Below are 24,678 nucleotides of genomic sequence, written 5' to 3'. Positions count from 1 at the left end.
TGTCCGCCTTCAGCACCTGACCCCTTCAGGAGCACAGCATCACTGGTCACAGATGCTGAAGAGATGGGGGCCAGCCCCACCTTAAAGGTGCTGAGTGCACAGAGAGAATGATGGAACTCTGTGACGCCTGCCCACAACATTCTGGCAACAATGACAAGCACCATCGAGGTGCAGACATCAGTAATGTGTCCAGGTTCTGAGAGGCCAGACCATCACTTTGGTCTGAAGGCTGCACAGAGCACAGAGAAGAGGCCCTGGACTGAGACACCTGCCTTTATACTATGCAGGAAGGTTTCACATCTGAGTGACATGAGCACAGTTCAGCTGAACAAGGAGCCATAGGAAGGGAGACATTGTTGGGAGTTTATTTACAATAGTGAACAGTGTGTACAAGTGATTAACACCCATGCCCAGGCTGTGCAACTACAACTTCTTAGCGCCTTCCGTGCCCGGTGGGCACCGCAGGGGCTGGGGTGCTTTATTGACCCTCTTAATCACATTTTGATTTGATGTTTGTAAGTTTTCTTTAAACTTTGTCTTTGGTTTTACAGCTAACCTAACTTAGGGGCTGTGTTTACTTTATCCCTCATTTTGTTAATTTAGTTTAATTGTTTGACTCTGAAAAAGTTACATCTTCTTAGCCTTCCTAACCCTGCTATGTCTTGGTGCTCCCCCAACATCGACAGCGGAGATGGAGGCAGCCTGCTGACTGCCACACCCTATCTGCGATGACCTTAGCGGGCGTCCTCTGGAGGGCCAAGATCTTGAGGGCCCTTTCTTGCTTTCGGGGTCCCGCTGAGTGGCAGCGGCACCCTCCTCGGCCTGTGGAGCTGGAGCTGCTGAGGTCAAAGGAAGAGGGGATTCAGATGGGCTGGACACTCACGGAATCACCTGGGTGGATAGCCCCGGGGGGGGGACGACACCTGCTGATCCTCCTCCCTATGGGTGCCCAAGGGCCGCTGGCTGACTCCTTGAGGAGAAGGGGAAGCTAGAGTGAGATTGAGCTGCCCCACACCCCTCTTGCGCACAGATTATTGGAGGCCAACTATGGTGTCAGCAATGGAGTTGAGCCTGCGCAGCAGCACAGGAGTGACGTCCTAGACCAAGGTCACCATGGTAACCGCCTTCCTGTTGACCTCGGTGTGTTGGCATGCAGGCACTATCACCTCAGCCTGAAAGTGGACAGACTCCTCCATTGTGCCTTGCAACCTGAGGAGTGCAGCGGACATCCCTTTCAGTTGTTCCCGAGCTTGCCTTTGCCGCTCCAGCAATTATGACAGCCTTACTCGGACTCAGCAAATTGGCCTCCAGCAGGACCTGCTGCAGATCAGACATGCGATGCACTCACCAGATTGTGATCCCGGGGCTACTCTAAAGCTGAGTCCCACTGAGGTGTGTGTCTCTGCGCTACCAGATTGTGATCCCGGGGCTACTCTAAAGCTGAGTCCCACTGAGGTGTGTGTCTCTGCGCTGGTGAAGGGTATGGGTGAGCTATGTGACGGGACTTCAGGGAGGGTGCCTTTAGATTCCCCTTCAGTGGTTTCTTCGGGGCTTGATTGGAGGCCTTGGATCATGGACTCCATCTGCAGTTTCCAAGATGTGCTTGCAAAAGCAAGGGGAGGTAATTTGTGCGTGGCAGTGACCTGTGAAACAGGACACATCACTCACAGCATGGTTGTCTGATGGATGCTGCACTGCTGAATCCTCAATTGGTTGAGCACCGCCGACCTCGCTGTCAGCACAGGAACAGTCCAGATCCTCGCCAGCCAGCTGGATGGCTCGGTTTTCAAAGTCCGTGAGGACCTTGATTTCAGGCATTCCTCCACCAGTCTGTGATCTCTCCCTCTTGTTGTGTGCCAGCTTGTCCTACATGAATAGAGATGGAGAGAGTGTAAGCAGGATGCCTGTCAGGCCGGATGGTAAGTATGCCTAGTATGTGTGGGTGTTGAGTGGTCCCATGGATGGGAAGAAGACAATGAAGATGTGTGTGAGAGAGTGAATGGTGATGTCCCTTGAACTGGCAGTGAGTGAGTTTCCTGTGGATGTGTGATGGGTTTGAGAGTATGTGAGTTGAGAGTGATGAGAAGAGTGACTTACCCTGGCGGAACAGATGAGATCATTCATCCCTTTGCGGCACTCGGTGGTTGTCCTCTTTTGCAGGGTGTTGGCGCTGACCATCGCTGCCACCCCCTCCCAAGCCGGATTAGTGAGGGTGCTGCCCATCCTACGGCCAGAGTGGGGGTAGAGGACATCACAGTGAGCCTCCACTGCGTCCAAAAGGTGCTTGAGGGACGTTTCATTGAACCTGGGGGCTGCAGTCTTCTTGCTTTTCAGGGCCATGTCTTCTTTGCAGCAGTGCTGGGTTGGAAGCACTGGGAGATGTGCACGCGGCTGGACTTTAAATACGGCGCCCGACGTGCTGAAGCGGCGAGGTGATGGCATGGCGGATGAATGAGGGCCCACCTGCATTGGAAACAGCATGTCTCCCAGGAATGCATAGTTAATGCGGCAGGTTTGGGACAATATGGCGTGAGAAGCTACCATTGCGGCCATTTTACCTGCTCGCTACCGCACTTAGTGCAAATCTGGGACAATTCCTTCGTCACAAATGGAAATTTCCACCCCATGTCTGTTATGGCAATTAAATCTAAACCATTTACCTCTATTTGTGCCACTAGTTCATCGATTGTAGATGCTTCTTGCATTTGGATAAAGAATCTTTAATTTCATTCTCTAATTTCTATTCCCTGCAATGACTTTATTCCCTGATGCACAATTTATGTTAAACTCTCTGTCACTTCCTGTCTCACCCTGCTTTTCTTTACTCACATCACTACACTGTTCCACTATTAAGTAAATGCAGTTCTTTCAAAGCTCAACTATTACTCATAACTAAGTATTTCTCTCAGAAGATGAATTAAGAGCCAGTTGATAATGTGGCTCCAACACTTTCTGTTCCTGGAAAGAAACAAGGGGAGGTTAGAAGAATATTTATTGGACAGAGGGTTGTTGGAATATGGGATGGCTTGCCATAAGGGATTACTGAGGCAGAGACTGTAACATCATTTGAAAGGGAATAGGATAGGTATTTATGAAGAAAGAACATAAGCAGGATCTGGAGAAAGGGCCAGCTAATGGGATTGGAGTTGATGAGCTCACACTGCCACACGCAAGATGGGTCAAGGGCCACCTTCTGCACTGTAATTTCTTATTCTTTGCTTCAAAATAAGTGTGACTTACACCTGAGTTATTATATTTTATCAAACAGATTACTATTATAAATACAGATACTGTCAACACAAGGAACATAGGAAATCCAGAATAAAAAAGTTCCAAGGTCCATCTAGTTCAGCTTCTGCCATGCTGGTAGTCACATGATACAATGACAATGGAGTTATTGGCTAATCATAGCAATTAATCTACAACAGACCCGGGCAGCCGTGGAGAAATCTCAAAACCGTAGGTCCCAAGTTACCTGTTCTTCCCAACTTACTATGTCATGTTTCAAATTACTCATATACTGTATCCCAAAATATTACTTTATGAGAAAAATATATCTAATTTGCATTTGATTGAATCATTCGTGTTCCATTGTCTCTCTAGGGAACCTGTTCCATAGACTGACCACACACTCGCTGAAGTATCTTTTCTGCAGATTAGTTATGAATTTACCCATCTTCAAGTGCAGGCCCATGTCCTCTAGTTCCACTGTTCTGGATATGATGAAATAAGTTGTCACGGTCTACATTATGGGAAACAAGCAGTGAAACTCCATTGAAGTATCGTTGGCATTCCCTGTCGGTTACCATACACTTTGGTACAAAATCCCACCCTCTACTTTCCCTTATCATATTTTATGACTGATGCACACTCACTACCCTTCCCCCTCCTCCAGCAAGGACAGATGGTCAATTTATCGCAGGGGTTGGGGGATGGGGAGCTGGGGAATGCTATCTATTCACGCTCTCAATAACACAGCCCTGCCAATTTTGTTTAGCAGTCTGGTTTTATCAAGGGCCACTGCAGTGGGTTGGCTGCTGTACGGGAAGGGTGGGGAGGAGTTCCAGATGGCACAGCCATAATAGACAGGTTGCAGTGTATAAGCAGATGGTATCACCCCTTTTGTCGGCTCCTGCAATAGTCTGAGCACCAATTTAAACAATGCAGCAATGTATTCATCAGCTGACAAAGAGCCATTTAGAAATCTGAAAACGTCTCCAACTATTGAATAAACCACAAAATAACAATTTGTTGGGAAAAAACAAATGGATAATGATAAACCAGGGACAGCCTGTTCCCTTTCACAATAATAAAGCCGCCTGTTTTTTTTAAAAAAATACATTTTTTCCCAGCTAATTTTTCCCTTTGCTCTCAGGATGTGAGCTACATTAGCAAAGTTATTTCTATTGCCTATCCCTTGCTATAATTGGGGGGGCTTTATTCGGCACAGAGGTTGTCTTTAACACCAAGTGGTTTGCTCACTTCAGCTGTCACAGAGAACAACAGGAGTCAAACATATGTTGTGGTCGGCAGCTCTCGGGGGCAGAATTTCTGCCCCCCAGGTGTCCTTGATCCTGGGAAAGACCTGATGGTAGCCACTTAAATGCCTGATAAGCAGTTAATACAGTGGGCTTTTCGCAAGGGAGGCAACATGGGTTTCTTGCTGGCTCTCCAGCCAGCAAGCGAGAACCCTGTCACCTGGATTAAATTCCGCCCATAGAACAAATCATAGAATGAGACCATTTAGCTCCTCAAGTCAGTGCCAGTTCTCTGCAAGAGCCCAGCAAATCCCACTCCCCCAACTTCTGTAACCCTGAAAATCTTTTTTCTTCAGTTATTTATCCAATTCTCTTTTGAAAGCCATGATTGAATCTGCTTCATCACTCTCAGGCAGCACATTTCACATCCTAACCATACACTGCATAAAAACATTTCTCCTCATGTCACCTTTCATTCTTTTGCTAGTCACCTTAAATTGGTGTCCTCCCTTCCGCCAATGGGAAGTTTCTCCCTATCTACTCTATCCAGAAACCTCATGATTTTGAACACTTCTATCAAATCTCCTCTCAACCTTCTCTTCTCCCAGCTTCCCCAATTTATCCAGGTAACTGAAGTCCCACATCCCTGGAACCAATCTCATACATCTTTTCTGCACCCTCTCTAATCTTTTCATATCCTTCCTAAAGTGAGGTGCCCAAAACCGGATACAAAAATAAAGTTGAGGCCGAAGCAGTGCTATATAAAGGTTCACCATATTCCCTTACTTTTGCACTCTATGCCTCTATTTATAAAGTCCACGATCCCGTATGACTTATTAACCACTTTCTCAACCCTCCTTGACATCTTCAGTGATTTGTGTACATACTCCTCCTGATCCCTCTGCTCCTGCACCTTTTTTAGAATTGTAGCCATTATTTTATATTGCAAGCTTAGCAGGTCATATTATTTTCTGCATCCACTATTTCCAGCATGGATATGATAGGATGAATGGCCTCCTCCTAGGCAATAAATATTTCTATGTTACTATGTTTCACTGTGCACTCCAGTGCCACCAGTCACAAAAGTCTCACATGTACCAGCGGCACGTCATGCTCCTTTTCCAGGGCCACCTGGGCATAGACACAGCTGCAGAAGTGGTGCAGGCAGTTGGAGCAAACAGCATAGCTGGTACTCTGTTTGGGAAAGTAATTCCTTTTTGGAATCCACCGATCATCACAACTCCACTACACCCCCTTTCCCATCCAATCTTTTTTCAGATTTCCATGCCTTTGAACTCCCTAAAAATCCAGTCTTTTTTAAATTCATAAATCTATATGAAGTTTTTAGTGCCACGATGAGAGACACCACCCAAGAATGAAAGACTTCAACAGACTGTTAGGGACCCATCCAAAGGTGAAGGTGCCAGACCCAAGGTGAAGAGCCCAAACCCACAGCAAACAACACCATCGAAGGTTGGAGGGCTTGGGCCCTCGCTGAGGGTCACCATCCTTGGGTGAAAATAGAACAAAGTGAGTTAGGAATACAGTAAGAAGCAAAGTGAAGAGATTCACAAGTTTAACTATTCCCTGACGATACTAACCAGCGGCAGGTACCAGTCTGTCTGCTTCAGCACTTAATCTATGGAGGAGACAATCGACAAAACCAGCAATTCTTTCTCATTGTAAAACAAAGGATGAGAGGTGATCTGACACTGGCGATATGACGCAGTAATCTGTCTAACAACCCAATCGAAGAACCAGTTTTAAAACTGCCCACAAGCGCATCAACAGCTCAAGTGTATGTTTCAGCATGTGTTTGTGTCCCCAGCTCATTAAAAAGCATTTGGCCGCATCTCAGGGATTTAATTAGTTCTCTGTGCTTTTGCCCAAAGAACATTCTGGAACATTCACTATAACAACAAGAGCTCCCTGATCAAGCTACAATGGCTTAAGACGTTGTCATTTGCCTGCATTTCCATGGGAACAGATGAAAGCCTGGAATGAAAGGAAGACCAGTGGAAGCCCCACTGAATTGGAATTGGTGATACTGTGCAGCAGAGCTTTTTGGTGCAGTGATTAGGCTGCATTACTGGCCTAGGATACCACCAGTCAGGGCACAGTTCAGTATAACAAGATGTAAAATAAGCATTTACAATATTTTCGCTCTTGATTTCCAACTAGTTTTTTTTTATCTGGTGTGCAGTATATTTGTATGGAAGCTCAAAGTTAGTTGCATATGAGTCATACAGTACCAGGCAGGAGTGAATTCCTTCTATCTCTTGTGTATGTGCAGGATTTGAAATCGAGACACACAAGGGCCGTACGGTACCAGAATGGAGTGAATCATTCCCTTATACTCAATGTGTTCTGCACATGTACGTAAGCCATACATTACCAAATGGGAGCAAATTGGTCCTTTTACCGACTGCATACTGTATGTGTACAGAAGCTGACACAGACACACACTGGAGGGGAAATCGCTTTGCTTTTCTCCAGTGTGTAATCAAAGATTTGCATCTGCAGAAGCCTCAGAGTTGAAATAGAAACCTTTTTATTGATTGAGCGAAGAGCATTAAGCTTCCTTGTTACATTCAGACATGAAAAGCTTTTAACCCAATTATTGGCTCGGCCTCCGTGCTATTCCTGTCCACGATTACTGAAGACACAGAAAACATCTTGAGGCAAAAGACCACTTCTGTCATTGGGAGGCAATTTTTTTCATAGAATCTTATAGCACAGAAGGAAAAGGAAGAAAGAAAACTTGCATTTATATAATGTGTCTCTTGACATCAGAACATCCGAAAATGCTTTACATCTAATGACGTGCTTTTTGAAGTGTAGGAAATGCTAGCTGATTTGCACACAAGAAGCTCCCACAAACATAAACATGGTCACAACCAGATAATTGGTTTTAGTGATGCTGATTAAAACTATTTATGCATGTGGAGGGTAAATGCCAACGTTGACTGGTTGGGCCAAATGCTCTCATTTGTATTGGTTTTGGTGATGGTAAATTCTTATGCTTATCAAAGGAAGGGATGGAGAAAATTAGTGAGAGACAGACAGAAATGTTGAGGGATGGACTGTAAAGCAGAGAGAGGGATGCAGAGAGAGATAGTGAGGAATGGAGAAATAATACGGAGCATGGGAATGAAGCACTTTCACAAGCAATTAATGTCAGCTTCAAAAACTGCCAGATCAGCACAGGTTAGGGGCAGAGAAAAGCTCCCTCTACATGGCTATGTAAAACCCTCCTAAGTCAGGCACTGCAAAGGTTGGATATAGATTAATGCTCTGTATACATTGTCCATCAAAAGCTCCTGGAATAGGTGCAGCACCAGTTGGCTACAGCTCCATCTATATTTTCCCATCAAGTCGCCACTACCCCAATCAAAAAAATGGAACAAACTGTATTTATGTGGCACTTATTGTTGGAAAACATTCCAAGAAGCATAATCAGACATAACAGAGATTCAGAAATGTGTCTCTCTCTATTTCAGTGAGCAGTCTCCAATCATACTCACTGTGACATACTGCTACTTAGTTCCAAATTAGGGACAGTGAGCATTGAGATCACACTGAGACTATGCCAACTAATTTCACCTGGGACACTTGGAGACAGCACAGAAGAGAGACATCAAAATCAATCTTCCTCTCACAATGCTGTCTGGGAGCAAATGGTAGAGAGCATTCCAGAAATGTGCTCCCATGGGGACCAGCAGCTCAGTGCACAAACTTCCTTTGACATCTCATTTTATTTCTGGAGGTACTTGGATACACAGACATACTTGAAGGTGCAGTTTTGGTCACAAGGAAGGGGAAAGGAGGAAGACTGACAAAATCCTGACCTGGAAAGTAGTCTTGATCTTAAAGGAGTTACACAATAGAAGTCCCAAAAAAACAAAGAGCAATTTTTTTGGGCGGTCCTGGTAGGTGGAACATCAGATATTGTAAGTCAGATGCAGGTGTGTATTGTTGAGTTCTGAAATTGTTTATAGGTAGGTGTGTTCCATTGCTCTAGTCCTATCCTGTGCTGTAATGGGATGACCTCTGAAAGGCAATAGCATCCAAAGCAGCAGTTGACAGTCTGCCTTGAAGGGAGTTGGTTAGAGGGGCAGCACTGCTGAGCCACTAAGAAGATCCCAGTTTAATGCCAGGCCAATGTTGAGTTCGCCAATCTTGAGCGGGGCAGCAGTAGACCTCAGCAATTGGCCTCAGAAAGAAAAAGATAAATCAGCCAGAATTCCTATTCCAATAATTTGAGGGGAGCATGTGTTTCTGTGCGTACATATATGTGTATAAACACTGGCGCAGATTAGCAGTGATCCTCAATCAATGTTAAACAGACTGCCAGCACTCACTGTATGTGTTTGCACATGAATAATGGTCACATGGGTGAGGTACTGGAGGGAAACCAATGCTGTGACACTGTGGCCCAGCAAGGAGTCAATGGTTTAAGCAGATGAGAGATGGAGGAGAGGACTGACCAACAAAAATCTTTGCAATGTACCCACCAGTGATTTAGGAGTTGAAAGCGTAAGAAACATTTTATTCACATCCTCTTCCTCAGCTGTATGCAGAGAAAGGCCTGATTAAGCAGGCTTAGTGATGAGTTCAGTTGAGGCTATTCCCACCATAAAGTGTGACCTGAAACAGATTGCGTGGCTCAGTATGTATTCTTAATTTCCTGGAACTTTCTTTGCTCCTGACAGAAATTTCCCAGACAGAAGGCCATTCAGCGCACCTGAGCTCATCCATCCAAAGGAGCTGTTCTCCCCCACCATCACTGCATTCAATTGTGATTTCAAAATTTAACCCTCCAATATCTTTCTTGGTAGAGAATTGCTAAGTCCATCTGGCATATTAAATTCATTGCACTTCCCCATCTCCACATCATTATCAAATATTCCATGCATTCTCCATTGGATTATTGTAAGACATTTTTTAAATGATGATTTCATGGTCAACTGCTCATCAGTTTATTTATAAATAAGCCTCAAAGCAAATGTGCGCTAACTGTTTCTTTCATTCCTTCTGATGTTAAGCACCCAGGACATTGCCTCAAAGCTATCCTAAGTAAGCAGTTTGATTGTTGTTCTATTTGAGTTCCTATCTGATCATCCTACTCAACAGTCTAAATGGATTGTGTATCTTTTGGGAGTTAATACTCTGTAAGCTGAACCTGACCTATATCAATAACACAAAGGCAAAAAACTAAAATCCCTCCCAGGCCAAATAGGCCAAAATTCCAAAATGTAACACATCCCTCTGATTTCTCAGAGTTTTCAGGTGCTGTTCTCAAAAGTCAGGCTGACTGAATTAAAACCTTATCTGCAGGGTTGGTGCTACTAAGCTTAGACCATAGAAACCTCAAGGATCCACACATTTTTCAGATATACGCAATGCAACTCCAGGAGCAGCTAGAACCCTGGACCTGCCATGTCAAAGAAGTAATGGAGGAGATAATGTTAGATACTCTGAAGCTCAACCTGATGATGGCATAAGTAAACACATTATCTGTTAGGACACTAAGCATTGCTCACCGGTAGGTCCTAGGTTTGATTCCTGGTCTGTTCGCTGTTTCCTGAGTTAGCTGATATCAGCCAAGGCAGTGGTTGGAATATGACACATGGCCTCAGTTTCTCCCAGGCAGTGGATGGCAAAAGAAAAATCAGCCAGGATTCCTCATCCTACCTATCCAGTCAATTCAATTGCATTGCTGAATATTCCAGCAGATAAACAGAGCATTCAGCTCACAAGTCAGTGTTTTTATCCCACTCTCCAGTTCACTCCCCATGTACTTTAATTACACAGACAGGGAGCCGATGGAGATCACCTGAAGGCAAGGGAGACAAAAAGTTTGTAGGGATGGGAATTTTGGACCAATTGAAGTTTGTGTAGGGGGATCAGGGGACTGATCAGAATTGAGGAACAGAGGGACCTAAAGATACAAAAATGGCAGTGTCAATGATAAAGTACTGAATTAATGGGAGGCAAATAAGATTGTTTTAGTCCTTGTTTAATTGTAGAAACTGCTAGTTCACCCATGATTTGATGTCTGAAAGAATGGAGGTGATCATGGAGTGGAGCTTGGCGGAGCTGGATGCTATGATCAAATTTACCCAATACTAAGGTTAACATTGCCATGGGTCAACAAGGTGGAAAAACAGAGTGCCAAGCATGTGATCGTAGAGTAGTCCAGTGGTGGTGAGAAGAGAAATTATTTCATGTGATATGCAAGATTAGGGCATTGAGTTTTTAAGAACAATCTGGCAGATTTTTGCCAGGCCACAAATTGCCAGATTTATTGAATTTATTTTCACACTTGCCATCACAGGATTTGAGCTCTCAATTTCTATGATTGTAATAAACTTGGAATGCAGGGCAGGTTTCTTGTAAAAAAATAGTAAACTTTATCTATATAGCTCCTGATGCTTGTTTCCAGACCAAAGCTGGAAAACTCGACCTCTAAGATTAACCGTGCTTAGGGCGATTCGTCTGTACAGTCACATGATCCCCATAACAGTATGAAGGGTCTAACTTACAATTACTACATTCCTCCCCCTTTAATTTTGTTTTATCTCTCTTATTTAAAAAAAATCTTAACCTATATCATATACAAATATATATAATTCATGCAATTATAGATTTAGTCTTTGAGGTGGTTTTCTAATTCGGGTAGAGTGACACACCTCTACAACTTGAGATTCTTCCATTGGATCGACTTGACTAGGACCTGCAGCATCAGGGACATCCTTAGACAATGGCAGTTCAGAATTACTTACTTCAACAGAAAAGTTCGGTATGTCTATTCTTTGTCGATTTGGCACCTCAGGGATCAAAGGGTCGACTTCAATTTCAGGTGGATTAACTGGTTGTTGGACCATGTCTCGACTTCTGAGATGATCCACACGTTTCCTAACAATCCTGTTTTCCAGTTCTACCTGATATACTAACAGTCCTTTTCAGAGACAATTGTACCAGGAACCCATTTTGGTCTAGTTGCAAAATTTCACTCAAAAACTGTCTCCTTCCCCTCTAAGTTAGGGAATACGAGACTCAATCTTGTACGAAGTCGACGCTTCATTAGCAATTCCAATGGTGTTGAACCTGTGGTTGTATTAGTCATGTGATAGTTGAAAAGGAATATTGAAATTTGTGTCTCTAATGTTCCCTCGGACACCTGTTTTAAAGGTTTGTACTGTTCCTTCTGCTAACCCGTTGGATGAGGGATGATACAGTGCTGTTTTGACATGTTTAATCCCATTTAGCTTCACGAATCTTTGGAATTCAATACTAGTGAAAGCAGTACCCTAATCCAAAACAATAACTTTTGGTAGGCTGTGTACACTAAAACATTGGCGCAGCTTTCCCATAGTTGCACACGATGTAGGTGATCTCACTTAATACACATCCATCCACTTTGACTGTGCGTCAATGATCACTATAAACATGGTACCTAAAAATGGACCTACATATAGTCTATATGTAGTCCAACCCAGGGTCGACTAGGCCACTTCCATAGATGCAGTGGAGCTGAAACGGCACCTTCAGCCGTTGCTGACACTGGAGACAGTGTTTAATCATTTTTTTCTATATCACTGTCTATACCTGGCCACCAGATTTAACATTGTGTGAGCATCTTTATTACCAGGATGCGCACTATGAAGCTCTGTCAACAATGGTTCTCTTCCTTGCAAAGGGATGATGACTCTTGCTCTCCATAACAAGATACCATCTTGACAACTCAGTTCAGATATACAGGCATAGAATTGTTTTAATTCTTCAGAGACTTGTGCATTTGACCATTCTTGCAATACCTGTTCACGGACTCTCGATAAAATTGGATCCCGGTTTGTCCAATTCTTTATCTGTTTCACACAGACCGGTGAGAAGCCCAGGAAATTCAACGCAAGTGCTACCTCTTGAGGAACTGGAGCATGTGTAATGTTATCTGGCAAAGGAAGATGACAGAGGGCATCTGCATTTGCTATATGCACACCCGGATGGTGGATAGAAATGTATTCACATGCTGTCAAAATTAAAGCCCATCTTTGAATTCTAGTAGAGGCTATCGGTGGGATTGCCTTATCTTCACTTCAACAGTGGCTTGTGATCTGATGCTACGGTGAAGTGTCGATCATGCAAATATTGATGGAACTTCTTCACTCCAAATGTGATGGGTAAGCTTTCTTTTTCAATTTGAGTGCAACCCTTCTTGGCTGCAGAGAGGGTTTTGAATAGATATCCTATTGGCCTTTCAAATCCATCCTCCATCTTGTGTGACAATACTGCTCCCACTCTGCATCACAAGTGAGTATTAATCCCTTAGACAGGTCATAGTGTACTAGCAGGCATGACAAGTGTAAAAGCTTCTTGATTTTTATGAAGGCTTCCTCTTGCTGTGCCTTCCAGGACTATCTGTGGTTCTGCTTCAATATTAAGTGTAAAGGGGCTGGCACTGTAGATAGATTGGGCAAGAAATGACCATAATCATTTAACGTGCCCAAAAAGGACTTGAGCTCCGGGATGTTGGCAGGAGAGGGCGCTTCTTTGACTGACTTTCTCCTCTAATGGATGCAACCCTTGGGCATCCACTCAATGGCCCAAATACATGATTTCAGTTGCTTGGAAAGTGCACTTCTCTTTTTTTCAAATGGTGACATACCTTCTTGATGTACTGTCCAGCTCTAGCTGTTGGTATGCATGGCTCATGTCCAGTTTAGTGTAGGAACTTCCTCCTGCAAGTTTGGCGTGCAGATCTGCAATCCTTGGGATTGGGTATTTGTCTAATTTAGCAGCCTTGTTCACAGTTCATTTCTAATATCCACAGATGTGAATGGCTTGATCTGGTTTCATCATAGGGACTATGGGTGCTGCCCATTCTGAAAATTGGACTGGCTGGATTATTCCTAACTTCACTAAATGGCACAGTTCCGCATCCACCCTTTTCTTTAGGGCGTAAGGCACAGGTCTTGCCTTAAAAAAAAACAGGGTGTGGCTTTAGAGCCCACGTATATTTTAGCTTGTAGATCTTTTATTTTCCCCAACTGATCTTGCAATACTCTGTCATACTTTTTTAAAAACTCAGGAATTCCTCCCTGTTCTGACTAGAAAAATTTCTGACCAGTTGAGTTTAATTTCTTTCAACCAATCATGACCCAGAAAGCTAGGTCCTTCACCTGTTACAACAATTACTGGCAGCTGGGCAGCCTGTTGCCTGTAGGATACAGGTACAGAGGCAGATGCCTTTCACCTGTATTGCCTCTCCAGTATATGTTTTTAGCTGAGCTGTGGTTCGCTTCAAACTCACAGGCTTCTCTGGGGTGTTTAAAGATGTGTTCTCCCACCACTGTGGTCAATGCTCCTAAGTCAACCTCCATGACCACAGGCTTTGCATTTACTTGAAGTATAATAGTGATTGGTTCAGTTTTCCTAGCCTTAAGAGTGTATAAGGAATAGATATCAGTATCAGCAGCTTCTGGTTCATTCATATTGTGCACTTCATTCAACTTGGCCTGCTGTCTGAATGGCTGTCTTGATCTCACTCTCACATTGTTTTACAACATGCCCTTTTTTGTGACAGTAGTGGCATTCTGCCTCTTTAAATCTGCAGGTTTCAGGTACATGATTACCACACACCACCCCCCCACCCCCCCACCCATCCCCCGCATCAGTAACACTTTAAATTCTGAATTTCTGGTGAGCTGCTTCCAGTATTTCTTTTTGTTTTTCTAGCCGTAGGGACCGTGTCCCACTTCACGGCAGCCTCCCCGGTCTTCGCGCCACGCCCGGCAGCAAGTTCCCGTCCCAATTGCAGAATGGTGCCATTTTGTACACTCTGCAAAGCCTACAAGTCCCTCTTAGCACTCTCCATTGTTAACACTATCTCCATGGTGCACTTCAGGTCTTATATCAATTCATGCAAGCAAACGGCACTGAATGGCGTCGTCGTGTACACCGCAAATCAAACGATCTCCCAACATGTTGTTTAGAGTATCACTGAAGTCACAAAACTCCGTTAATTATTTTAACTTCATCATATACGTTGCAATTGTCTCACCGGGGGCCCTTATAGAGTTGAACTTGAATGTTTGCATGATCCTCGACGATTTAGGTTGAAAATGTGCCTTCACGAGTTCTACTAGCTCGGTGAAGGATCTAGAATTTGGCGCTTTCAGAGCCATCAAACTACGGATTAGATTGTACGTTTTGCTCCCGCAGACACTTAGGAGAATTGCCTTCCATTTCTCCTCCACCATTATTTTGTTCGCCACAAAGTAGAAACCTGCTATGTACTGACTCCAGTCCTCGATGGATGAGAACCACGGGTCAATTCTACCGAAGAGAGGCATTGCTGGTGAATATACTTTTTTTTCTTCCCCTAAAAATCTAAATACTCGCAGTCAAGAGGTGGGGTGCAACGCTGGAGCTATTTGTCCTCATCACCCATTATAATAAACTTGGAACGCAGGGCAGGTTTCTTGTAAAAAACAGTAAACTTTATTTTCAGGGCTCCTGATGAAACTACATGCTTGTTCTCAAACCAAGGCTAGAAAACTCCACCCCTAAGATTACCCACGTTTAGGACTGATTCTTCTGTACAGTCATATGATCCCCATAACAGTATTAAAGGTTTAACTTACAATTACTACAATGGTCCAGCACCATAGCCACTAGGCTTCCATACCTCCACTACTGAAAGTACTGACTGTCAATGCAGCATGCTTGGCCTCCTGTACATTGAAGTGGCTATTCTTTGTTTTCCACTTCTCCTCACTGAGGCCCCAAATGTATTAATGGCCAACCATATCCTACTCACCTCTTCCACAATTGTCTGGTTGAATCCAGTCTGCCTTCAGCCCCACCCACAGTAACTGAGGCTTCCCTGGCCAGGGTCAACAATGACATTGAGCATAGTGGCTCTCGCTTCATTCAATACCCCATCCTGCGTTTTTTGCTTCTCCCGGGAGAAGATAAGGCTTTTGGCACAGGGTGGGGAGTGTATATATTGTTATTCACAAGGCATTGCTTTCTTGCAGGACAGGCTAAATTAACTAGGACTTTTCCTGCCAGCCACTGTTCACATGATCCTCCTCAGCTGCCTCTCCTGCATGTTTCATTTCCTCCCTCATGTAGTTCTGTTCTCACCTGCCCTAATGTAGCCAGTGTGTCTCCTGAAATGATTTCTCTCAATTTCTCTTCTCATCTCTTTACTTAGCAATTGTTTCCAGCTCCAAAATTATTTCATGTGAATTCCAACTGAAATTCCACCCTTTGTGTTTCAGATCCACCCGCGATTACAAATATCTCTGAGACATTCAGAATTCTTTGAACATTGTGCTCACTGCATCCTAAGATCCACACTCAACACCTTGCATCGTTACATGCAAATTCTCCACCTCACTCTCCAGCAGCTCACTATCTCAAAGTTGTCCTAGTCCACAGTTTCATTTCATCCTACACCTCATCCGGTGCTTTAATAAATATCTTTTTATGTTCCTTTCAGGAGTGAAAGAACACAAGCTTCATGGATACCAAAACCCCTCCGATCCTTCTTCCCCTTTACAACTTCCCTCTGATTCCATCTCTTCTTTGAATCTTACCCTTGAAGGGTATTCACAGTACCCTGTGACCTTTCCCCCTCTGACTCTGAACGATGTGTCCTTAAAGACCTCAGCTTCATCCCCTTTCACCCCCACCTCAATTAATTTCAAGCTCATCATGACGCTGAGCTCCTCTTCTATAACCTCTGCCTCTACACCCACTTCTTTGGCCAGGAGTCCTCCCTTCACACAGCCAACCCTGTTACCCATCTCCAATATTCTCCCTCCAGCTGGACTCCTCCCTCTGGCCTCCTACCCTCCCTCAATCTTTTCATTGAGAACTGCCAGCATGACATCAGCCATATCAATTTCTCTGCTCGTCTCATTCATTCTAACCTGCCTCCCTCTGAACTTTCTGCACTCCATTCTCTCAGGTCCAACCCTAACATCGGAATCAAACTAGCCGACAAGGGGAGAACATCAGAATCAAGCCAGCTGACAAAGGAAGCTGTTGTTGTCTGGTGAACTGACCTCTTCCCAGGAGAGGCCGAATGCCAGCTCTTTGCACTTCCTCCTATCTCCCTGGGACCATGACCCCAACACCGAACATCAAGCCATTGCATCCAGGACTATCACTGACCTCACCTTCTCTGGAGGTCTTCCCTCCATGGCGCCCACCTCATAGTCCCCCAACTCTGAATAGCTTGCTTCTACCTCCTTCCCAAAATCCATAAACAGGACTGCGTTGTTTCAATCTATTCCTGCATCACTGAATTTATTTCATCCTGTCTCAACTCTATTCTTTCTCCCCTTGTCCACTGTCTTCCTACAAACATCTGTTGACTCTTCTGATGCCCTATCTCACTTCAACAGTTTCAAGTTTGCTGTCCTTAACCATCTCCTTTCTACTATGGGCCAATCCCTCTACACCTCCATCCACTAGCAGGACAGTTGGAGGGCTCTCTATTTCTTCCTTGAATGGAGGCCAACAGGTCCCTAACCACCACCACCCTCCTTTGCCTGGCTGAACTTGTTCTCAGATTGAACAAATTCTTCAATTCCACTCATTTCCTCCAAATGAAAGGTGTTGCTATGGGTACTCGGATGTCCTTTGTGGGATATGTGGAACACTCCTTGTTCCAGTCCAAGCCCCTCCCCAATGTTTTTTTCCAGTACATTGATGACTTATCTGTGCCATTTCCTGCTCTTGTTCTGAACTGGAAAAATTCATTGATTTTGTTTCCAATTCCACTCTTCTCTCACCTTACGTGGTCCATCTCTGACTCTTCCCATCCATTCATTGACTTCTTTGTCTTTGTTTCTAGGGATGGGCTATCAACTAATATTGACCACAAGCCCACAGGTTCCCACTACACTCCCTCTCACCTCACTTCCCATAAGGATTCTATTACATTTTCCCAGTTTCTCAGTCTCTGTCACAGCTGTTCAAAAGAGGCAATCTTCCGTACTAACCCTCCCAACGTGTCTTCCTTTTTCCTCAACTGAGGAATACCCCCACTGTGGTTGACAGGGTCCATTCTATTTTATAGACTTCTGCCTTCCCATCCTTCCCAGAACCATGATAGGGCTCCCCTCATTCTCACCTTCCAGCTCACTGGCCTCCATATTCAGCTGATTATCCTCCGCCATTTCCAACACTTCCCGCGTTATACCACCACCAAACACATCTTCCCCTGGCCTCCTCTTTCAGCATTCTGAAGGTATTGTGTTCCCTCCACAACACCCTGGTTCACTCCTCAGTCACTACCTCAGACACTGCCCTGTCTTCTTTCCATGCAAGCGTAGGAAAGCCAACACTTACCTTTTTACCTTCTCCCTTCTCACTATCCAAGGCATCAAACACTCCTTTCAGGTGAAACAACAATTTATTTGTACTTCTTTCCTTCTCCCTTCTCACTAACCAAGGCATCAAACACTCCTTTCAGGTGAAACACCAATTTATTTGTACTTCTTTCAATTTAGTATACTATATTCCCTGCTCACGATGTGGTCTCCTCAACACTGGGGAGACCAGACGCAGACTGGGCAACCGCTTTGTGGAACATCTCCATTTAGTCCATAAGCATGACCTTGAGCTTCCTGTTGCTTGTCATTTCAATTCTCTACCTTCCTCCCATTCTATCCTCTCTGTCCTTGGCCTTCTACAGTGTTCCAATGAAGCTCAACGCAAGCTCCAGGAGCAACACCTCATCTTTCAACTCGGCATTTTACATCTCCTGGACTCAACATTGAGTTCAATCATTTTACATCATAACCTCTGGCTCCAGTTTGTTTCGTTCTTTTTTGTGGTTCAGTTTACATCTTCTTTCTCTTTGCTTTGCATTCAGATGGCTGCAATCCTGCCATTCACAACTCATCAACACAGAATGTGCCATGGGTTTGGGACCTCAACATCACCAAGAGTGGCTCAGTAGCACCACTATTGACCAAGCTGACTGATCTTCTGTCTCAATTGCACTTTCTTGCCCAATCCCCATATCCCTTGATTCCTTGGGAACAAAAATCTAACAATGGAGCATCCATAAACCTCCGCAGTAGAGAATTCCAAAGATTCACAAGCCTCTGAGTGAAGAAATTTCTCCTGATCTCAATCTTAAATGATTGGCCCTTATTCTAAGACTGTGCCCCCATGTTCTAGATTCCCCAGTCAGCAGAACAACCTCTCAATTTCTACCCTGTCAAGCCCCTTCAGAATCTTGTACATTTCAATGAAATCACCTCTCATTCTACTAAATTCCAGAGTGTACAGGCCCAATTTACTAAGCTTCTCACCATAAGACAACATTATTATTCCAGGAACCAATCTAGCAAACCTTCTCTGTACCGCCACCAATGCAAGTATATACTTTCTTAAATATGACACAAGGTCAGAAGGACTTCCCTTGACATCAAGGCAGCAGTTGACAAGCAAAATTGAAGTAAATGGGAATCAAGGGAAAAGCTCTCCACGGTTGGAGTCATACCTAGTACAAAGAAAGATAGTTGTGGTTGTTGGAGGCCAATCATCTCAGCCCCAGGACATTGCTATCAGAATTCCTCAGGGTAGTGTCCTAGGCCCAACTTCTTCATCAGCTTCATCAATGACATTCCCTCCATTATAAGAAGTATGGGCATGTTCACTAATGATTGCACAGTATTCAGTACAATCTACAAGCCCTCAAATACAGAAGCAGTCCGGTCCGTATGTAGCAAGACCTGGACAACATTCAGGCTTGGGCTGATAAGTGGCAAGTAATGTTCACGCCACATGTGTCAGACGATGACTATCTCCAACAAGAGAGAGTCTAACCATTGCCCCTTGATATTCAGCAGCATTATCATTGCTGAACCCACTAACATCAAAATCCTGGGGGCTTACCATTGACCAGAAACTTAACTGTACCAGCCATAAAAATATTGTGCCTAAAAAGGGCAGCTCAGAGGCTGGGAATTCTGTAGCGAGTAAACTCACCCCTCAACTCCCCAAAGCCTGCCGACTTTCTTCAAGGCATAAGTCAGGAACATGAAGGAATACTCTCCAATTGCCTGCATGAGTGCAGCTCCAACAACATTCAAGGAGCCTGACATAATCCAGAACAAAGTAGCCCAATCAACTGGCACCCCATTCACCACCTTAAACATTCACTCCACCACCACTGATGCACAGTAGCAGCAGTGTGTACCATATGCAAGATGCATTGCAGCAACTTGCCATGACTCCTTCAACAGCACTTTCCAAACCCATGACCTTCACAACCTACAAGGACATGGGCAGCATATGCACAGGAACATCACCACCCACAAGTTCTCCTCTAAGCCACACACTACCCTGACTTGGAACTATATTGCCATTCCATCACTGTCACTGGAACTCCCTCCCTAACAGCACTATGGTGTCCCCATACCACATGGACTACAACGATTCAAGGAAGTGGCTTCCCACCACTTTCTCAAGGGAAATTAGGGATGGGCAACAAATGCTAGCCTTGCCAGAGGCACTCAAAACCCATGAGCGAGTAAAAAAGAATCATGGCCTTTCTCTGTCCTTCTGATTGCTGGACTCCTCTGACCTCCCCACTGCCAAGGACAGTCCATGGCTCCAGCCACCGATATTCCTTCCTGGCTGCCAGCCAGATGATCCATTCAGCCGAGGGTTGGAATGGAGATAAAAACTGTTAGAGATCAGACCATTAAATTTGACAGGACTGCCTCATCCCAACCTTGTTAGGTTCTCCGGCAGTTTTCAGCTCCCCCTGCTACCCCACCCAACCCCGCCCAAAACACCTTCCTTCTAAATATCGAAGCCAATGTATCAGTGACTGGGTGGTGAATCTATGGAACAGTGTCCCTCCGGAAACAGTGAAAGCAAATAATATAGATTCATTACAATGCAAATTAAATGGTATATGAGTAATTTGGGACATGGCAGGTGGTAAGGCAAGATCAGATGTCTCAAAACTCCACCACTGAGGTTTTCCCCAACATCATGTCTGCATCTTTTGGAGACTAGTTGATAGAGATTGATTGCTATGATTAATCAATAACTCAGTTATTGCTGCATCATGCACCTACCAAATGGCAAACTAGATGGACCCTGGTCTTTTTAATGTGCATATGGAGGCAGCTAACTTGTGGCATTGTGATACCATAATGGCATGATGCAACACCTTCCATAGAAGGTTTTCTGTGCAACCAAGCCCGGACAAACCAGAGTTATACTGCAGCCTGCAAGTATGCTTTAGATTGACAGCTTCTACCCTGACTCCAAAGTTATACCACACTGTTGACGAAGAGGAGGGACTCCTCCTGAGGTGTTGGTCAATATTCCTCCCTAAAAACTATATCACCGTAGACAGGCCAACTAATCATTAATCCAATTTTCCCTTTGTGAATCCTGCTGTTTGCAGATCGTCTACTTCTAATTGGCTACACAACAGTGATGGCCCTTCAAAAGTAAAGCATTGGATAAATGGATAGTGTAGTAAAGCATTATAAAAATGCACAGTATTTCTTACCAAAATGACGATATTAGAACATTTTTCAGCTTCAAGCAGATAAAATATCTTGTAATAAAGTTTGGAGGTTAGAGAGTTAAGCAATCCATGAAGCATGCACTTCTGTGCAGCTGGGCCAGAAAGATGGGGTCCATGGTCACTGGCAGGCCAGGGCTAAGTTGTGATGGTGGTGATCAAGCAGTATTTATCCAGAATATCAATCAGGAGATGAAACTGATGATGTAGAACCTATGCCAGGGCCTTAATCTTTTACGCTTCAAACAATTTGACATCTCAGAGAATGAGGCATCCCATGATGTTTTACAGGGGTAGCCTCAGTCTCTCAAGCAGGAAGGGATAAGTTACAGAATAAAAATACTTTGTCTGAGTTCAGAACAAATTTGTAGGTTACATAGCATTCAACTCAGTGGAATAATGAGGAGAGGATTGGAAAAGCCAAGCCTGAGGTGACTAAGGTTTAAGCAGCCATGCAGATAAGATAAAGGTATAGACATTGTGGGAAAAACAATGCATAAAGGTGGAGTTTAAAGAGACACTTCAAGTTAGAAAAACCAAAAGGGGAATTAAAAAGAAAGTTTTTTCACCCAGAGGTTGGTGGAGGTCTGGAACTCACTGCCTCATAGGGTGGTAGGGGCAGAAACCCTTGTCACATTCAGAATACATTGGACAGGCTGGGCTTGTTTCCAGTGCAGTTTAGAAGAGTGAAGCATATAAGATCCTGAATGGTCTTGACAAGGTGGACGTGGAAAGGATGTGTCCGCTTGTGGGCAAGTCCAGGACTAAGGAGCACTGTTTAAAATATTAGGGGTCACCTATATAGGACCAAGATGAGGAATTTTTTTTTTCTCTGAAGGTTGTGTGGCTTTGGAACTCTCTGCCTCAGAAGGTGGTGGAGGTGGGGTCGCTGAATTTTTTAAGGCAGAAGTAGATAGATTCTTGTTAGGCAAGGGAATCAAAGGTTACTGGGGTAGATGGGAATGGGAAACTTGAAATACAAACAGATGAGCCATGATCTTATTAAATAGTGAAGCAGGCTCGAGGGGCTGAATGACCTACTTCTGCTCCTATTTCGTATGTTCGTATTTAAAAAGCACTTGGATAAGCACTTGAAGTGTCGTAACCTACAGGGCCACGGAATAAGAACTGGAAAATGGGATTAGACCGCATAGCTCTTTTTTAACCGGCATGGACCTAATAGGCTGAATGGCCTCTTTCTGGGCCATGAATTTCTATAATTTATGAGAACAGCTAGGGAAATGTTTTTCTTGTTCTGATAAAAGGGCAATTAAGCTGTTTGAGGCATTTTTGGTAATGTTGGTAAATGATGAATGTTCTAATAGTGTTACAGGATCTTTTACATCCACCTGAGCAGGTTGGCAGTGAGGTGCCTTAATGTTTTATTTGAAAGCTGGCACCTCTGACAGTGTAGCGCTCCCTCGACTGTGCTGGAACGTCAACTTAGATTATATCCAGTGTGACCTTCAAACTCACATCCTCTGAGCCAAAGGCAGTTTCCACCCAAATGAGCAAATCTGACATTTCATTCAATTGTTTTTGAGCTAAACTCTACAGCACACTTTGCTTTCCTAATGACTAAAGACATAACTTGTATTTGCATAACCATCTTTCATGACATCAAGGCATCACAAGCTGGTTTATGGCCAATGAAGACCTTTCTGAATACACAGCCACTGTTGTAATGTAGGAAAGGTGTCAGCCAATTTTTGCACAGCAAGATTCAATAAACAGCATGAAAATAAAAGACCAGACTATCCGTTTTGGTGGTGGCGGATGAGAAAAAAATGTTGGTCAGGACATCAAAAGAACTTCCCTGCTCTCCTCTGAAAAGTGCTACAGAGTAATTTATGTTCACCTGAGAGGCCAGATGGAGGCTCCGCGTTCCACGTTTCATCCAAAGGATGCACCCCCGACAGTGTGGCACTTCCTTAGTACTGCACAAATGTATTGGCCTAAATGTTGTGCTCAAATCTCGGGAGTGGAGTTGGAATTCACAGTCTTCTGGCCCAGAGGCAAGAATTAAGCCACAGCTGAAACGACGCACTAAAAGACATCTGCCAAATCTTTCTCAATTGAGAAGGGATTCGGTCATTTAAAATTTAATTTGACGTATTTCAATAACAGCCCTGTGTGTTTGAAATAATTTGCGATCAACCTCACTCTTTTATCGTCGATATCCGACTCCTGGTCAGCTGTAGCAAAAACAACGTTTCATTTTATTTAAGGTCCGAAGACAGTAATCGGTCTTAGCTTCCAATAGGTTTCAGTACGATAGTGTGGTTTAAATAAAGCATTCTTTTGTAAGCTTATCGGCTATATTATGTAACCTGACACCACCTACCAACCTTAATCTTTAAATCAGCACCCACAGTACTACGTATAATCATGGACGCAAGCAGGGATTTAATTTTAATTATAAAAATAGATATTTAAGTCTGAACATGGTCAGGCCCTGTTTTCTGCAGTGATATATCTGCTAATGGTGCTTTAAATGGTGCATTCAGGACTGAAAGCGGGTCTCAGAGAATCATGACATTCTTCTGATTTGCCCCTCCCCAGTATGAAATGTCCGTTACACATAGCCCCCCACTTCAAAAAATATTTGAATTTCTATACCAAGATGGGGGTGTGCAGCATTGAGACTGTTAAACGGCAATCCTCTGAAAAAGATAAAATGTAAATTAATACAGATTAAATCCTTTCCCCAGCCCCGGACTCACCTGGGCTTCTTTGCTGAGGCTGAAACTCCTGATGTAGACTCGCTGCATCCTTTGCTGCATCCCCAGGCATTGTCGAGCTGGATCTCAGGATTAATGCTGTGGATTCATTTAGGCAAAGCAGCCGGCGTGTGTTGTTTGGTATCCCTACACCTGATCTTCATCAGAGCTGCCGACTTGGGGGGGAGGAGGGGTTGTGGGGAGTGAGAAAGCAAACGTGTGCTGGGTGCTTACTGCGTGTGTGTTTGTGTGCGTGCTTGCAACTGAGAGTGCGCTGTACCAGCATCCCTTCTGACAGTGCACTCTACTGTACTTAGCTGTGTCATGCTAGATGATGTCAGCAGGATTCAGGGAGAAAATCAGGGTGTGTACCAGGCACTGCAGAGCGAGGGAGATTGAGAGAAAGGCAGAGAAATAGAGAGGGCTCTAATCAATACTGCAGGATATTTAGCCACTTTTCCAGCACCTGTGTCCTATTGCATCACCCAGTCCTTTTCTTTCTTCCATTTGGAGACAAACCATATTTTGTTCTGATTTCTATAAGCCCATTGCAGTCTTTGTTGGATGTTAATGCTTCATCCTTCATTAAATATTCATTTAGATTCAAGTAGTGTCTTTTTAATATATCAGCAGGGGTATCGCCAGCAATAATCACCAAAGCACAAAGACCATTAATGAGACAGCTGGGAAGGTGGGGGAGGAGAAATTGGGTAGTTTGGTGAAGGGGGGGGGTTCTCATTTTAAAGTGAAAACATATATAATTAATCTCTGGATAATAACTGGAGTTGATGATTTAATAGGGAAGGATGCTGCAAACGTCGAAAATCGGAATTATTTTTAAATGCTGGAAATATACTGCAAGTCTGCCAGCCAGGAAGAGGCAAAAGCTGCATTAATGCCAGTC

At 44.0% G+C, this 24,678-nt stretch overlaps 1 protein-coding gene across 6 annotated transcripts in view; it reads right to left on the bottom strand.

The window, feature by feature from the left end:
• LOC144679921 (uncharacterized) overlaps nt 1-23,995 on the bottom strand; it is a 106,402-nt gene extending 82,407 nt beyond the window's left edge. For all 6 annotated transcript variants that reach the window (XM_078540886.1, XM_078540884.1, XM_078540888.1 and 3 more), the window contains exon 1: nt 23,778-23,995. In XM_078540886.1, the coding sequence (XP_078397012.1) occupies nt 23,778-23,847 (70 nt within the window). In that variant the 5' untranslated portion in view covers nt 23,848-23,995. The remainder of the gene's footprint in view (nt 1-23,777) is intronic.
• Between the last annotated feature and the right edge of the window lie 683 nt (nt 23,996-24,678).

This window comes from Cetorhinus maximus, chromosome 4 (assembly GCF_964194155.1).
Source record: "Cetorhinus maximus chromosome 4, sCetMax3.hap1.1, whole genome shotgun sequence".
Classification (NCBI taxonomy): domain Eukaryota; kingdom Metazoa; phylum Chordata; class Chondrichthyes; order Lamniformes; family Cetorhinidae; genus Cetorhinus; species Cetorhinus maximus.
This window is presented reverse-complemented; position numbering and strand designations above follow the sequence as displayed.